At 54.8% G+C, this 15,663-nt stretch overlaps 2 protein-coding genes across 9 annotated transcripts; one reads left to right on the forward strand and one right to left on the reverse strand.

Annotated features, from left to right (window-relative positions):
* The first annotated feature begins 1,899 nt into the window (after positions 1-1,899).
* SHFL (shiftless antiviral inhibitor of ribosomal frameshifting) lies at positions 1,900-6,639 on the forward strand. Of its 2 annotated transcripts, none has more exons than XM_069591019.1 (8): positions 1,900-2,440; positions 2,900-3,023; positions 3,215-3,264; positions 4,635-4,673; positions 4,816-4,965; positions 5,398-5,501; positions 5,643-5,797; positions 6,341-6,639. In XM_069591019.1, exons 1-8 carry the CDS (start codon positions 2,420-2,422, stop codon positions 6,565-6,567), a joined length of 870 nt encoding a protein of 289 aa, XP_069447120.1. In that variant the 5' UTR covers positions 1,900-2,419; the 3' UTR covers positions 6,568-6,639. The 2 variants fall into 2 exon arrangements, with proteins under 2 accessions (XP_069447120.1, XP_069447121.1); XM_069591020.1 differs by having other exon boundaries at positions 1,933-2,440; positions 6,255-6,639.
* On the reverse strand, positions 6,603-15,640 carry ANGPTL6 (angiopoietin like 6). Of its 7 annotated transcripts, none has more exons than XM_069591016.1 (9): positions 14,952-15,588; positions 13,687-13,775; positions 11,494-11,558; positions 10,695-10,836; positions 9,920-10,502; positions 8,625-8,802; positions 7,900-8,087; positions 7,551-7,821; positions 6,603-7,052 (listed from the first exon to the last, which is right to left on the reverse strand). In XM_069591016.1, the coding sequence occupies exons 5-9, from the start codon at positions 10,493-10,495 to the stop codon at positions 6,862-6,864; spliced, it is 1,404 nt and encodes a 467-aa protein (XP_069447117.1). In that variant the 5' UTR covers positions 10,496-10,502; positions 10,695-10,836; positions 11,494-11,558; positions 13,687-13,775; positions 14,952-15,588; the 3' UTR covers positions 6,603-6,861. The 7 variants fall into 7 exon arrangements, with proteins under 7 accessions (XP_069447117.1, XP_069447116.1, XP_069447115.1 ...); XM_069591015.1 differs by lacking the exon at positions 11,494-11,558 and adding an exon at positions 10,930-11,000 and having other exon boundaries at positions 14,952-15,020; XM_069591014.1 differs by lacking the exons at positions 11,494-11,558; positions 13,687-13,775 and adding an exon at positions 10,930-11,000 and having other exon boundaries at positions 14,952-15,640.
* Positions 15,641-15,663: the final 23 nt, after the last annotated feature.

Genomic DNA, 15,663 nt, shown 5'->3' on the forward strand with positions numbered 1-15,663 from the left:
TAGGGCAGGGATCTTTGTTTTCTGTGATGCTGTGTCCATGGTGCATGGAACAGTGCCTGGCACAGAGCAAGCTCTCACTATGGTGATCATTAGGATGAGAAGCTAACAGACGTGAATTGTGTTGGGGCTTGATCAGATTCCCACCTGTTTCCTGCCTGTTCTGTGCTCACCGTGACCAGGGATGGGACATAGCTGTGACCTCCCCCTCCACTGGGTAAGTAGTAGTTGGGAACTATAAGGAGAGAGCCCCTCCATGCCTCCCCGCTTCTCTGGGATAAAACCCTAGGTCCTCTCAGCAGTCTTCAACCTTTTCTGCACCAGAAACCATTTTCCTGGAAGACAGTTTTTCCACAGACGGCGTGGGGGGTGGGGGGATGGTTTCGGGATGATTCGAGTGCATTACATTTAGTGTGCGATCTATTTCGATTATTATTGCATCAGCTCCACCTCAAATCATCAGGCATCAGATCCCAGAGGTTAGGGACCACTGCTCTGTGACGCCTACAGCCCCTCATTCTTGCCTGAAACCCCACCACTCAGCCACAAAGAACCATGAACTGTTTACACTCGTTAATAGAGTAGGCTCCAGGGAGGAATGCCTAGACTCCACAAACAAAACTTTGGAGTTCGAGTAGAAAACATTAGAACATTTATATTTTTAATCATTGGGGATCTTCCCCACCCAGGAAATGAACCCCCGTCTCTGGAGTCTCCTGCATTGGCAGGCAAATTCTTTACTACTAGCGCCACCTGGGAAGCCCAACGAATATCATTATGTAACAAATACATTATTATAAAATGATCTACAGAATCTGATCTTTCTCTAGTAGCTCAGTTGGGAAAGAATCTGCCCGCAGTGCAGGAGACCTGGGTTCGATTTCTGGGTCGGGAAGATCCCATGGAGAAGGAAATGGCAACCCACTCCAGTATTCTTGCCTGGAAAATCTCATGGACAGAGGAGCCTGGCAGTCCATGGGGTCGCAAGAGTCGGACACGAATTAGCGACTAAACCACCACCACAGAATCTGAGTATTTGTATATAATTCATACTGTATTTGTATATAATTCATAAACAAACACTCTTCGAGGAATTGAGCTTCCACATCTTTACTGATGGAGGTTAAACAATTTGAGGGGTGTCATTTATCCTAACACAATTTTGCCACCCCCAGGGAACATTTGGCAAAGTCTGGAGACATTTTCAGTTACCACGACTGGGGCAAGAGTGCCGCAGGCATCTAGCGGATTGAAGCCAGGGATGCTGCTAAATATCCTACAATGCACAGGGCAGGCCTGCAGAATCACCCAGCCCTAAATGCCAATAGTGTTGAGGTTGAGAAGCCCTGGCTTAAAGCGCTAGTCACTTTTTTCTGGGGTCTTTGCACCCAAAGCCGTTCCATCCCGCACTCCGATCTTCTGACTGCTGAGACCTCGGTCTTCCGGACTCCTCCAAGAAGCCATTTTTTTCTTTTTTTAAAGAAACCATTTCTGATGCCGCCAGGCAGGGCTCTTCCAGCCCCCTCGCCCACCCCCCCCATGCTGGGTTAAAATCGTCCTGATCCCTCGGGGTTCTCAATCTTCCGTTTTTCAGCGCAAATTCCCTGGAACCCCTAGACAGACCGATTCTGCAAGACTGTGAGGAACCAGGAATCCGTATTTTTAAAGAGCATCTTCTCCCCACCACAACTGCCTGCTTCTTAATATCTTGCACATAGTAGGTGGCCCAGTGACTAGTTGAATGTCTACAGCATGGCAGGCGCTACTAAATACTCAACCTGGGGATCTCGAATCCTGCACCTGCACGCGCGCGCGCACACAGGGATGAGCGCGCGCGAGCACACACACCCGTCCCCAGGATGTAGCCACTATCATCATCCCCACTTTACAGCGAAGTAAACTGAGGTTCAGAGAGAAGACATAGCCGGATAAGACACTCAGAGCGAGACAGGGGTCTAGATTCTCATTAGCGCCTGATTCCGGGTGGAGGGAGGGGACCGAGCGATGAACAGGGGAGCGCGAACAGGCGGGGGCACGGAGACTCGCCGCGGCCTTCAGATGCGGCCCCGCCCCCACGAGGGACGTGAAGACGCGGACCCCGCGCAGCGTGGGGACATGTGACCGACTGCAGAGGCCGCGCCGCTTCCCCCGCCCGAGTTCTGCGCGCTCCGCCGCAGGGTGCAGATCCGGGGCGCCCGCCTGGGTTTGGGGCGCAAGAGCAGAGGCGGAGCCAGGGCGGAGCCAGCCCTCCCCGTCCACCCCCCCGTTCCCAAACGAAAGCGAAACGGAGCGCAGGAAAGGAAGGGCGGAGCCGGCCTGGAGGCCCCGCCCCCTGCCCTGCGCGGCCGGACCGACGGGCGCGCCCAGGTAGGGGGCCGCCGAGCGCGCAGTGCGGACCCTCGCGGGGACCTACGCCGCCACCATGTCTCAAGAAGGTGTGGAGGTAGGAGATGGCTACAACTGGGCCGGTGGCCCGCGAGAGATGCTGAGGAGGAGCTAGGGGCACGGAGCGGGCTTCGCAGTTGCTGGGGACTCCATCCAAGCCCAGACCTTCCCCCCAAGGCTGGCACTCGTCTCCCTCGGAAAGGAGAGTGACCGCCACATGCCCCGGAGCAAAATGCGGCCTCCTCGAGGAAAAGCGGGGGCTGCTGGGTCAAGGGTCAGAGGCCAGGGGTCATCTGGCCGGCCTCATCCCTTAGCCTGGGACGCTCGCCCTAGTCCGCTCCCTCCCCCAGTACTCTGTGGGGACTTTGGCTTTTTCCAGGAAATGCAGTAGAGGGATGGGGGGGGCGGGGTGCGAAGGCCAAAACCCGGGGTCAAGTTCGGGCCGTGAAAAAAGGAAGCCTAGGGATGGAGGAAGGGCAATTGCGCTTTTCCTTCCCCCACCGGTCCCCTACCCCAGCTGGAGAAAAGCGTCCGGCGCCTCCGGGAGAAGTTTCATGGAAAGGTATCCTCCAAGAAGGCAGGGACTCTGATGAGGAAATTTGGCAGCGACCACACTGGAGTGGGGCGCTCCATCGTGTATGGTGAGCAGGTGGGGGTCCTGCCTGGTGAGAGTTAAGCTGGGGAGCAGGGAGGGGGTGTGGTCTGTGCTGGGGGCTGGAAGAGGCGATGAGATCATCTCTTTGGGGGGCGGTCTGGATCGGGGTTCTGGGGGCCCTGAAATTCCCACAAAACCTTTCAAGGGGCCTTCACTTACACTTACTCTCCCCACCAGGGGTAAAGCAGAAGGATGGACAGGAACTGAGTAATGATCTGGACACCCAGGTAAACTGCCCCCTCCCCTCAAAACACGTGGTAAGGGAAGGAAGAAGGGAAGGGTCAGGCTCATCCCTGGCAGAGCTCTTTCTGTGCACTGTCCATCCACAACTCATGGTCTAGCCTCATTCACTTACCTCTCAGTTATGGATCTGACCAAGGAGCCTGCAAACCATAGGTGCTCATTACATGCTGATTGTATGAAATGGAGAGAGACAAGAAACTAGGCAGTGAAAAGAATCCGGATTATCATCATTACAGAGGAGCCAAAGAGGTCAGGGAAGGCTTCCTGGAGGAGGTGGTACCACATTCTTCAAGCCTAGGGAGGAGTGATCCCTGGGAAGGGGAGGGGTTGGAGATCTTCCTGGAAGAGAGGGTGACCTGAGCAGAGGAACTTGCAGACAGGTTGGGACGAGTAAGAGATAGGGGAGGAAAGAGGGGCAGGGAAGCCCATGTAAATGAATGACTAAAGCAATGAATGAATGAGAGCCTTTGTATGGCCACTTTGCCCCTTAGATGGCCTTGGTAGCTGGTGCACTGGTTTGCCTGTCTGAAAGGGCCCAGCACAGAGCTGTTAAAGAGTATAATAAAGTATGTTTTATACTTGTAACATTTATATATTTACAGTTATACATATAATGAGTATAATAAAACTAGCAAAGAGTATCATTGATTGAGCACTTTCCCTGCAACAGGACTCCAGGAATTCTGTTGACTTATTGCCACAGGTCCTGTGAGACAAGTCCTATTATTTATCATATCCACTTGACAGATGAGGAAACTGAGACACAGGGTGATGAAGTCACTCACCAGGCTCATGCTGAATGCAGGTGGTGACTGGGATTTGAACCCAGGTCACCTAGAGTCAGAACCTGGACTCCTAGATGTCCTTCATTAGGGAGAGTGGCTTGGCCACGACCCCACAGCTGGAAGTGATGAGGCCAGGATTCCAACCTGTGGCTCTCTGAATCCAGAGCTCAAGCACTTAGCCTAAAGCAGCATAGCCTCAAACAGGTGACCTGTCACAATGCCAGCAAGTGTGTGGCATTTGCCAGCATGAAGGGAGCATGGGGCCCAGGCCTGTTGCCCACACTCACTCAGGGTAATCTCAGGCAAGCCCTCTCAGAGCTCTGGGCCTCAGTTTCCCCATCTGAGCAATGAGGATCACAGGTGTGCCCACCTCTCAGGGTTGCTATGAGGACAACTGAGGTCACACACCCTTGCCCTCAGGAAGTGGAAGCTGCTCAATTAACTCCTCTTGAGTTGGGGACACCTTACTCATATGGGGCCAGAACCCTGCCTCCCCATCCAGAAGCCCTGCCCCCAGAAAAGAGGCATGAGCCACCTCCCCAGTTTCTACCCCTGATGTTTCCACCCAGGACCCCCCAGAGGACATGAAGCAGGACCAGGACATCCAGGTGAGTCCAGGGTGTGGGATGGGGAGGTGGAGCGGTGTGCACACCCCTGGGGGTATCCATACGTGAGAAGGAGGGACAGGATAGGGGTTTGGAAGAGAAGAGGACTGACCGCCCTCTTGGCCCCGCCCACCCCATTCTGCAGGCGGTGGCGACATCCCTCCTGCCACTGACAGAAGACAACCTACGCATGTTCCAGCGTGCCCAGGAAGACCTCATCCCTGCCGTGGACCGGCAGTTCGCCTGCTCCTCCTGTGACCATGTCTGGTGGCGCCGCGTGCCCCAGCGGAAAGAGGTGATAACCCAATCCCTGACCTTGGTTCTGTCCCGGCTCTGCTCCCAACCCCCATTCTGTGTCCAAACCAACTGACCTAAGAACATCAGCCTCTGAGACCCCAACCCCGGACACCTGCAGCCTCAGAGATCAACCCCAATCTCAGCCCCAACGCTGACCTACTGAGCTGGACTTTCAACATTCAACTGGAGAAGCTCAACTTACCCTTGAACTCTTGACTATGGCGGTTGACCACTACCACAGAAATCAAGCCTGAACCCCAAATCTGGCTTCTGAACCCCCTGACCAGTGGTGTGCTTCTGATAAACGCCTACCAACCAGGAACGAAGTGCCCCCAGATTTACAGTGTTCGCCAATTTCGATGGTGTAAATCCCAACGTGACCACCATCAGGCTATCGGTGCCCATCTGCTCCGCTCTTCTGTACCCCCAGGTGTCCAGATGCAGGAAATGCCGGAAGCGCTATGATCCCGTGCCCAGTGACAAGATGTGGGGCGTGGCTGAATTCCACTGCCCGAAATGTCGACACAACTTCCGGTGAGGGCACAACTTCCCGAGAGGGTGCTGACCCCACCCCCTCACCCTCGGCCCCGCCCCAGCCCCGCCCCGCCCCTCCCTGCCCTGGCCCCATCCTGGCCCAGCTGGCCTTTGGACCCTCACGGCCCTGCCCGCCCCCAGGGGCTGGGCACAGATGGGGTCCCGGTCCCCCTGCTACGGGTGCGGCTTCCCTGTGTATCCGACACGGATCCTCCCTCCGCGCTGGGATCGCGACCCGGATCGCCGCAGTACCCACACCCACTCCTGCTCCGCTGAGGACTGCTACAATCGGAGAGGTGAGCGCCTGCTGCGTCCGCATGGCCTCCCCCTGTTCCAGTCTATGTGGCCTGGACTCCTGGGATTTCCACCTCTGGGGCTTTACCTACCAAGGTGTCTGCTTGCTTCTTGCACCTAACTCCTTAGGTCCTAGTTCTAGAGGCCATTTCATCTCTTACCACATCGGCCCCTCCTTCCACATCTTCCACCGTCCTCCACCTCCTTGCCTCCAGGTCTCTCCTGGAGGGGGGGTCCCTCCTCACACTCACCTCCCGTGGCATCAGCCACCCTCCATGTTCTCACCCATGAGGCTTTGTGGTTTCACCCTGACAACCCACATCCCAGGGTCCTGTGGACTCAGCCCCTGCAGTCTCTCTGTGTTCTTGGCTCCTGTGTGGTCCTCTGTAGTCTCAGGTGATGCCCATGACCGTGGGTCTCCTGTGGCTTCAACGTCTGTGACTTCCACTTCTGCCCTAGAGCCTGTGGCCGCAGCCCCTCCCCTCCCCCAAAGCACCCCGTGGCCTCCAGCCCCAGGAGAGGGCTCAGAACCTCTCCCTCCCCAGAGCCCCATGTGCCTGGGACGTCCTGTGCGCACCCCAAGAGCCGAAAGCAGAACCACCTGCCCAAAGTCCTGCACCCCAGCAACCTCCACATCAGCAGTGGCTCCACTGTGGCTACCTGCCTGAGCCAGGGGGGCCTCCTGGAAGACCTGGACAACCTCATTCTGGAGGACCTGAAGGAGGAGGAGGAAGAGGAGGAGGACGAGGAGGAGGGCGGGCACGGGGAGTGACCCCTGCCAGATGCAGATGAAAACCAGACACGGTCTGTGGCTATTTTGTGTTGTTATAAAATATGAGCTCAAGCTGAGATCTCAATGCCCTTGGGGAGCCGTCTGGGTCCAGGATATTGGCAGGGGGATTCCTGGGCACTGTCTACAAAGCCCTGGGGAAGCCCTGCAGATCCACAACGGGAGGAGGTCTGTGGGGCATGGTCTGCATGGAGCCACAAAGGAGGGGTGGCCAGGACAACTTGGGCTCCTGCTGACACACATCCCCTGGGACCTGAGGGACAGATGGACAGAGGGTCACAGCCTCAGGGGCCTGATCAGCATGGCAGCCTTCTTGAGAGAGTAAGCCCCACCACGAAACTCGGCCCAGTAGACCCCGTCCTGGTAGCGGCTACGGTAGTGGCCACCACGATGCCACACACCATTGAGGTTGGAGTGGGCACAGGCATGGTACCACCAGCCTCCCCGCTGGTACAGGGCACAGTTACCTGAGGGGAGAGGGGGAAAAAAGCCTTATTTTATTCTTCTCACCAGAATAAAAGCCTCTACCAGCACCTCACTAACACAAGGCTTTTGCCAGGCATACTCTGTCCCCCTACTTCAAAGTAATAGCCTTAGTTTCTTCCTTATCCCCTTACCAAAGTACAAGTCACATTTTCCTCCGTCCTTTCTGCAAACAAGGAGCTTTTCCTCTCATTCCTTTACCAGAAAAAACAACCTTCTCTACTTTCTTTCTACAATAGTTAAAAGTCCTAGCTCTCACAGCTCCCCCTTTCCCCCACCTCCTTTCACAAAGGCTGAGGCCCTGACTTATTAACTCATTAGAGAATGAACGTAGACTCCCTCACCAGAATAAAAGTCCTGTCCTCCATTCTCTTGTTTGCCCTGATCCCTACCAGAGGAAAGTCTTACCCCACCCTCTTTCATTTCCTCACTAAGAGTCTTCTATCCTGCCCCCACACACCACCAAAATAAGAGCCCTTTACCAGAATAGGAGTCTCGGTCTCTATCCACGGTGCTGAAAGGCTTGTCATTATGCCAGGAAAGAGAATCTCCAGCATCACCATGGTACTGGCCAAGCCGCAGGCGGTAGTGGTCACTCTCAGGCTCCAGGGAAAAACCATCATAGTGGGCGCGTGCCCCACGGCCTCCCCAGTCTTCAAGGAGCACCAGTAGCTCATGGTCCCCACGGCTGGTGAGCTGATGCACAGGTTCAAGGCCCAGCCAGTATTCCCCATCAGGCTCCCCGAAGCCCACCTGGCAGGGCAAGAAAGTCAGAAAGGCAGGCGCTGGGCCCCTTCCCCGCCCAGTCCTGCCCCACCCACCTGTGCCCACCTTGTAGTGCTGCCAGGTAGTGAAGAAGTTGACCGAGCCATCTTGCCGCCTCTGAATCACAGTCCAGCCTCCGCCCTCCAGCTGTTGCTCACACCATGCTGACACCACGTGCCGGCCCACTCGTAACTCATACACTCCACTCTGTCCATGGCCTGCCTGGCGGGCCTCTGCACAATCCCGCCATGGGCCTATGGGCACAGGGATATGGGAGAGGCACAAGCTACACCAGTCAACCCCTTACTGGAGTAAGAGTCTTGATTCTCACTGGTCCCCTCACCAGAAGTACTGCTTCTCTTATTCCCTCTCCAGGATAAAAGCCCCCAAACCCTTTTTCTTACCTAAATTAGACTCTAAGTCACTCTTCTCTCAGTAGAGCAAATGTGGAGGCTGGGATTCTTAAATCCTATGGTTTCACCAGAAGAGAGGTCCTGAACATGGCTCTCTGAACTTCCTCAAATTCTCACCAAAGTAGCATTCTTAAATCTGCTGCCCTCTCATCAAAATAAGAGTACCTCTCCTAGTTTCACACCATAGTAAGAATTTTGTTCCTTAAGAGCCATATCTCCCTGTTCCATCAACAGAATAAAAATGCATCATTTCCCCCCCAGTCCCCTCACCATAAGGGGAATCTCACATTAAGGTCCTGACTCCTATTTCCCTCTATTCATGCTGCACTGGGAATCCCCTGGCTCCTCACACCCCCAACAGCCATGCCCTTGACTTACCTGCTGGCTTAGGAGGAACAGCAGGGTGCCCTGAGGGCAGAGGAGAGGCCAGGGGTCCTGGCTGTCTCAGGGTCTGATCTCTCTGGGGTTCTGCGGCTGAGTTTAGCCTCCTGCCGCTGTCGTCAGTGCCACCCACCAAACTGACGGGAACCACAGGTACCAGGGGTGGGGGCAGGACCTGGGGTAACCAAGAAAGTCAGATGCGTTAGCCCTGGAGGCTCTGGGCTCTTACATCTCCCAGCACCCAGATGGGAAGGCGATCAAGCAGGAGCATGGCTTGATCTTCCCCAGCCTAACTCCAGCAGTCAAGAAGAGACAGAGCTGGACTTCCTGGTGGTCCAGCAGTTGGGACTCTGCTTCTACTGCAAGGGGAGGGGTTCAGTCCCTGGTCGGGGAACTAAGATCCCCCATGCCTCAAGGTGTGGCCAAAAAATTTTAAAAGAGACAGAGCTGAGCTTAAACTCTTGCTCTGGTGTCCACAGCTTAACCAATCTGTTCCTCCAAACTTTTCTGTAAAGCAGGGATAATATGAGGCAATGCAACACTTGAGTATTAACTTACTGAAGCCTCCCAAACCTGTAAGGTAGCTACCGTCAGAGCAACAATCTCTTATTCAAAACCCAAGGCCAGACATAGTCCAGAATTCTGAATAATAGAGCAGGAGTTAGAAACAATAACTGGAGAAGGAAATGGCAACCCACTCCAATATTCTTGCCTGGGAACCCGCATGGACAGAGGAGCCTGGCGGGCTGCAGTCCATGGGGCTGCAGAGGGTCAGACACGACTTAGACTAAAGGGCAACAAGAAACAGTAACACAGGGTCTACATATATTCCCTAGCATCCCCAATGAGGTCTTCATGCACATATTAGTAATACACCTAATTACAGGAATCTGCCTGCAATGCAGGAGAGCTGGGTTCAATTCCTGGGTCAGGAAGAAACCCTGAAGAAGGAAATGGCAACCCACTCCAGTATTCTTGCCTGGAGAATCCCATGGACAGAGGAGCCTGGCAGGCTACAGTCCGTGGGGGTCGCAAGAATCAGACACGACTTAGCGACTAAAGCACCACCACTGAGTATCCATATCAGGTAGATAAGTAAAGACTTTAAGTAGCTACCAGTAGCGTTTTGACCCAAATGAGTTGTTGGTGGAGAGGTAGGGATCCGGTTTATGGAGCTTTTTGTACTTCAGAACTGCGGATAAGAGATCCTGGGGTTTCAAGAGGCCACACCTTACTGACAACGCCCACAAGAAGTGGCTGAGATTTGGGGAGGGTGGTAGTTTCGGAGTTACCTGCTGCTGCCCTCCCGCACTCCCCGGGCACAAGCGCTCCAGGCGGGCGATGAGGCCACTCTGCTGGCTGACTAGCTGTGCCAGCTCGCGGAACTTGACGTCCAGCTGGTGGAAGCGGGCGGCAGCGCGCTGAGCCTCTGCCGAGGCGTTCAGCACGCGATCCCCGAGCAGCGCCAGCGCGGAGGCGGGCTCCGCCCCCGGACTAGGCCCCGCCCCTGGGCCCGCCTCGTGCTGCAGCTGCGCGCGCAGCTGGCCCAGGCGCGCGCTCAAACCACGGCTCTCCTTGCGCAGCGCACGCACTTCGCCAGCTACGGCGCCGTCGGCCGTTGCCAGCCGCTGAAGTTCGCGCAGCAATTCCTCGTGGCGACTCACGCGCACGCGCAGCGCCGCCACCTCGCTGGCGTTCACGGCCTCCGGCGTCGGGCGCGCGGCCGCTGGCCCGCTCCAGCACACGGCGCCTGTGAACTTCTGCGGGGGCAGCACGAAGGTGTAGGTGCAGCGCGGAGCGGCTGCGCGCGCCCACCACGCGCCCTGCAGGAGCAGCAGCTGCAACGTGAGCAGCCGGGGTGCCGACATGGCGGACCTGTGGGCAGAGGATGAACGGGAAGGAGTGGGGCTGGACCCCCGACTGTCAAGTCGGACCAAACCCTGTCCTCTCCCACACGGGAACGCACATGTCTACACCTGCGTGTATCAGGGGCCGCACACGCCGGATACATCCCCTTCCCAGGCCCAGGGTTGGAGATGCTGCAGTAGAACCCATCCCTGGCCTCACCCCTGAGTTCCAGGCGCCCTGCCGGTCAATATGCCTCGTGCATTCACTCTGCAAGGCTTCACTGAGCTGAGTGTTTACTGGCCTCAGTTCTAGGCGCTTGGGAATACAGTCGGGGGCAGCACACACACACAAAATCCCTGCCCTGGTGAGCAAGAAACAAAATTAAGTTAGAATTCATAGAGTATTAGACGGCCCTAGTTTGTATTAAAGATAACAGTAAAAGACAGGGGAATACCCTGGCCGTCAGTGGTTTAACTGCGCTTTCGCTGCTCGGGACTTGGATTCCGTCCCTGGTCGGTCCAGGAGCTAAGAACCCACAAGAGGCCAAAAAAAAAAAAAGACACCAGTAAAAAGACAGGGATTTGAGAGTAGGGAAGACCTGGAGGAGGTGACATTTTTATAGAAAAACCTGAGGGAGGAAACCATGGGGTTTCTAGGAGAGAAGAGGTCCCTGGCAGGGGGAACTGAAACTTGAAAAGCCCTGAGGGTGGATCATGCCTGATGTGTTAAAGGACCTGGAGGAAGCTGAAGCAGAAGCCATGGGAAAATGGGAGAGGGGATGAGGGAAAAGTCCCCCTAACTCAGTCTAGTAGCGGACACCACATTTCCCATATACCCAGCCCCAAACCCCAGGGTTGTCTGCGTTTCTTTCTCCATGGCAGATGGAACTCATCAGCCAGGCCTGTCAGCTCTGGTGTTTAGACCCTGAATTCCTGCACATCACCCCCCACCACCCCGTGCTAACCCCATCCCATGATCCAAGCTCAAGACACCATCTGGCTTTCCTGACAGCAGCTACCTCCCAGTCTCCAGGCTTCTGTCCTCAGGTTCTGTTCTGGTTTTCCAACAGCAGCCAGAGAATGCCTGTGAACACCCAAGTCAGGTCATGTCCCCACTTAGAGGAAAAACCCAAGTCCTCCTGCAGCGCAGAAAGTTCCACAAGCTCTGTCCAGTCCCCTCCCTTCTTCACCTCCTCCTGTTCACCCTACTCACTCTGCTCCAGCCACCCTGGCTTCCTGGCTGTTCCTCAAACACACAAGGCATCCTTCAGCCTTAAGGCATTTGCACTTGCTGTTTTCTCAGCCTAGAATATGCTGCTCTGAATTTATCATGCCTCCCTCTCCTTATTCAGGTCTCAGCTGTCTCCTTAGAAGCCCTCCTCGACAACCCCATTTAAAGTCGCCCCTCCTGGGCACACCCTATACGGACTTTTTCTTTCTTCTTTTCTTTTCTTTCTTTTTTTTTTTTTTTAATATTTATTTATTTGGCTGCACTGGTCTTACTTGCCGCATGTGGGATCTAGTTTCCTGACCACAGATTTAACCAGGCCCCCTGCACTGAGAGCGTAGAATCTCAGCCAGTGAACCACCTGGGAAGTCCCTGTGGTCTTTGTCATTTTAGCATTTGTCACTTTGCATTTGCCTCATTGATTTGCCATTGTTTATGCTCTGAATTCCTCCACCAAAATAGCAGCTCCCAGAGGCTGAGTCTGGGTTTTGTTCACTGCTCTGTCCTCAGCTCCTAAATCAGTGCTTGGTGCCACACAGGCCCCGCAACACCCACATGCTCCCCCGCAGGTGTTCCCTGACTCCCACAGGTGAGCTCATATAGGTGTCTTCGCTCAAGGACGTATACTTGTGGCCACTAACCTTCTGCCCTGCAGGATCCACACCCAGGCCCCCACTGTCTTCATTCTTGGGGTTCACACACTTGCAGCCTCTCAGATGGGGAAACACGTTCCTCCCATGTACATTTGCCCACATTCAGAAAATGGTCTACATGTCAGCCCTGTCTGCACCAACATCCACTTTGTCTAAACTCACACATCCTACTGGCCACACAAGCGTGTGTCCTGTGGGCTTCATCATCACACACATTACCTCATTCGCACACTCAATAAGCATTCCTTGAGCACCTATTGTGTGCCAGGAGATGGGGACACAGCTGTGACCAACACAAACAAAACCCCTGGCCTCACAGAGCAGATTGGAAAAAAACGGTAGGTAGGTCTTAGAGTGATAAGTCTTAGGAGAAAAAATATGGAAGGATGTGAGAGACCTGGGCTGGGGGGCACTTTAAATAAAGGAGTCAGAATTTGCTTTCACTACCAGGGGCCTAGGTTCTATCCCTGGTCAGGGAACTAAGATCCCATAAGCCATGTGGCAAGGCCAAAAAAAAAATAAATAAATGAATAAGTAAATAAGTAGAGGAGTCAGAGCTCACTGAGAAAATGACACTTGAGTGAAGACCTGAAGGAAGAGCGATAAAGGGAAAATCATTCAGGCAGAGGGAACAGCAAGTGCAAAGGCCCTGAGGTGGAACCTAACTTGATATGCCCAGGGAATAACAGGGAGGCCTGTGAGGCTGGAACGGAATGAGAAAGGGGGAGAGCAGGAGGCACCGAGGACAAGGAGGTGATGGAGGCACAGTGTGCAGGGACCAGAGGAGGGTCTGGAGTTTTACTCCAAGTCCTATGGGAGCAGTGGAGGGTTCTGAGCTGCAGAAAGGCATATTCACAACGGTACTCAAACACCAAGCACTAGCTCCCCAGGGCAGAGCAGGGTCCTCTCCTTGCCCCCAACCCTGGAAGACCTCAGGCCCTACATAATAGGGATGGACCAAACCAGGTGGCGCAGTGGTGAAGAATCTGACTGCCAATGAGGGAGACACAGCAGATGCGGTTCAATCCCGGGTCTCAAGATCCCCTGGAGGAGGAAATGGCAACCCATGCCAGTATTCTTGCCTGGGAAATCCTATGGACAGAGGAGCCTGGAGGGCTACAGTCCGTGAGGCCGCAAAAGACTTGGACACAACTGAACATGCACGCACACAAACCCCTTGGAACTAGAGTGTGTGTAACATCTGCTGCCTTTTGGAATCTCAGCCTGTGGTAAAGAGGAGGCCTGGGGAGCCCCTCAGCCAAACCGAGGCCCAGGTTTCCCAACAGACGGATTCAGCCTCCACTGACCCTCCCACCCTCCTGTGCTCTCACCTCTCACGACCAAGACCCTGAGTTCCACAAGGACCACAGCAGACACAAGAAGTCCAAGAAGGAGCCGAGGGTCCAGCAGGGCCTCTGAACTGGAGAAGGGGAGAGGCTAGTGGGAGAGCAAGGAGGAAGGAGGCGTGGTAACCACCCCCAGCCACCCAGAGCCTGGAACTGGAGCTGTGAAATGCTAAGCCAGGGAGCTCCAACTGTAAATATTTAGCATTTCCCACGTGAGAACAGAGGCAGAATTGCCAGACCCTCCTGCTCAGGCCACCAGAGCCTGATAACGCAGTTCAGTGTCCTGAACGTCCCCCCAACAGCAGAGCACAGAGCGTGGGAGGCTGCAGGCCCAGGAGGCTGGGGTGAATCCCAGCCTCGGACACAGACACACAGACACACATCACAGAGAACCACAACGGCGAGTTTCAGCAGCACCTGCTGCCTGACGGGGGTGACTCCAAACTCAACATTTTGTATCTCATTTAATCCTGGCCACCTGAGCTGGTCTCCATAAGTAGCCACATTTTACAGCAGAGAACTGAGCCTCAGAGAGGGTGAGCAACTGGCCTGTGGGTCACAGCCAAAGAAAAAAGCAGCAGTGGGATTCAGCCCAGGTAACATGGCTCCAGAACTCACACACAGAACCACGACAGTCACACACTCCTGTGTAACAGTGCAGCACAAAGACACATAGAGATACCCCAATAAGACATGCAAACCATTGCACAAAGCAGCAAAGATGGATGGAATCTGTGTGTGTCCATGGATTTGCCCGGCACACCCAATTATAAAGACACAACTGGAGGGAATTCCCTGGTGGCCCAATGGGTGGGATTCTGCTCTTTCACTGCCGGGGGCCAGGTTCCATCCCTGATCAGGGAACTAGGATCCCACAAGCCTTGTGGTGGGGCAAAAAAAGAAAAAGACAGCTGGAAACACAGCACAGATTTGGGCAGTGACTTTTCAAAGCGTGGTCACATACACACATACATCACGACAAAAGAGAATATCCTGTGGGCTGAGCGTGTCCGTATCTGCACGTCAGGCACATACACACCCAAGTACACTCAGTCACACAGCGGCAAGGGCAGAGACACAAACCAACTGGAAAGCGCAGAGACAAGCCCCTGATAGCCGCCTGCCACCCAGTGCAAGTTTCCATTTATCTCTCACACACTCTCACATCCTCACACAGGGCAAGTCCTGCAAGGACGGAAACAGGCAGCAGTAACCACACACTCATCCCTCAGAGGTACAAAGCGACTCACGTAGAGCCCCCACTGGACTAGGGTCTCCTTGTAAGAAGGCCTCCCGGACCAGCGGACACACTCTCCCAGTTGCTACTGTCCTGAGCTCGTAACCCGAGTGGCCTCCAGGGCTGAAGGAGGAAATGGTCGTCCCAGATCTGAGAGAAAAGCTGCCAGGCTGGGCTCTGGGCCTGGGCTGGGGCCCCTCCGCCCCCCACTGGTAGTCTCCTCCGGCTCCCCCTTTTGGCTGCAGAGAAAGAAACCTCAGAAGTCAAGGAAGGAGAGGGGCTAGTAGAAGGGAGTGTCTGGGAGACAGAGGAGAGACGTAGGGAAGGTGGGGAGAAAGGTGGGTGATGAAGAGAGAAATGAGAAGAGAGAAATGGGAAAAGGGGCAGAGAGAGGAGAAAGACGGAAACTTGTAGATGATGAACGAGACAATTGATGGCAGGAGCAAGGCTGGGGAGAGGGAGGCAGACAGGGAGAAGGCAGGGATGGGGAGGGGGAGACAGAAGTGGGGAGAGGAGAAAAAATTAGAGTGCGGAGACAGGAGAGGGGAAGCAAGTGGTGGGGAGACAAATGAGGGAGGGGAGTAAAGTGGGGAGTGGAGACACGGGAAGGAAACAGATGGAACAGGGAGAGAGATGTTGGGGGAAATCTCTTCCCCCACCCGAAGGTTCTGGGGAAGAAGCCAGAGGCCTGAGGCCAAGACTGGGGCTTTGAGCGGAAACTGGGA

The sequence above is a fragment of the Ovis canadensis genome, chromosome 5 (genome assembly GCF_042477335.2).
Source record: "Ovis canadensis isolate MfBH-ARS-UI-01 breed Bighorn chromosome 5, ARS-UI_OviCan_v2, whole genome shotgun sequence".
Lineage (NCBI taxonomy): Eukaryota > Metazoa > Chordata > Mammalia > Artiodactyla > Bovidae > Ovis > Ovis canadensis.

Bases quoted from the DNA above. Each gene is read 5' to 3' on its own strand.
- SHFL (XM_069591019.1), top strand. From the start codon at position 2,420: ATGTCTCAAGAAGGTGTGGAG. The intron at 3,265-4,634 runs GTAAACTGCCCC...GTTTCCACCCAG, and splicing joins GTAATGATCTGGACACCCAG to GACCCCCCAGAGGACATGAA. The intron at 5,798-6,340 runs GTGAGCGCCTGC...CTCCCTCCCCAG, and splicing joins GGACTGCTACAATCGGAGAG to AGCCCCATGTGCCTGGGACG.
- ANGPTL6 (XM_069591014.1), bottom strand. From the start codon at position 10,495: ATGTCGGCACCCCGGCTGCTCACGTTGCAGCTGCTGCTCCTGCAGGGC. The intron at 8,803-9,919 runs GTAACTCCGAAA...TGGTTACCCCAG, and splicing joins GTGCGGGAGGGCAGCAGCAG to GTCCTGCCCCCACCCCTGGT. The intron at 8,088-8,624 runs GTAAGTCAAGGG...CTGTGCCCATAG, and splicing joins TGTTCCTCCTAAGCCAGCAG to GCCCATGGCGGGATTGTGCA.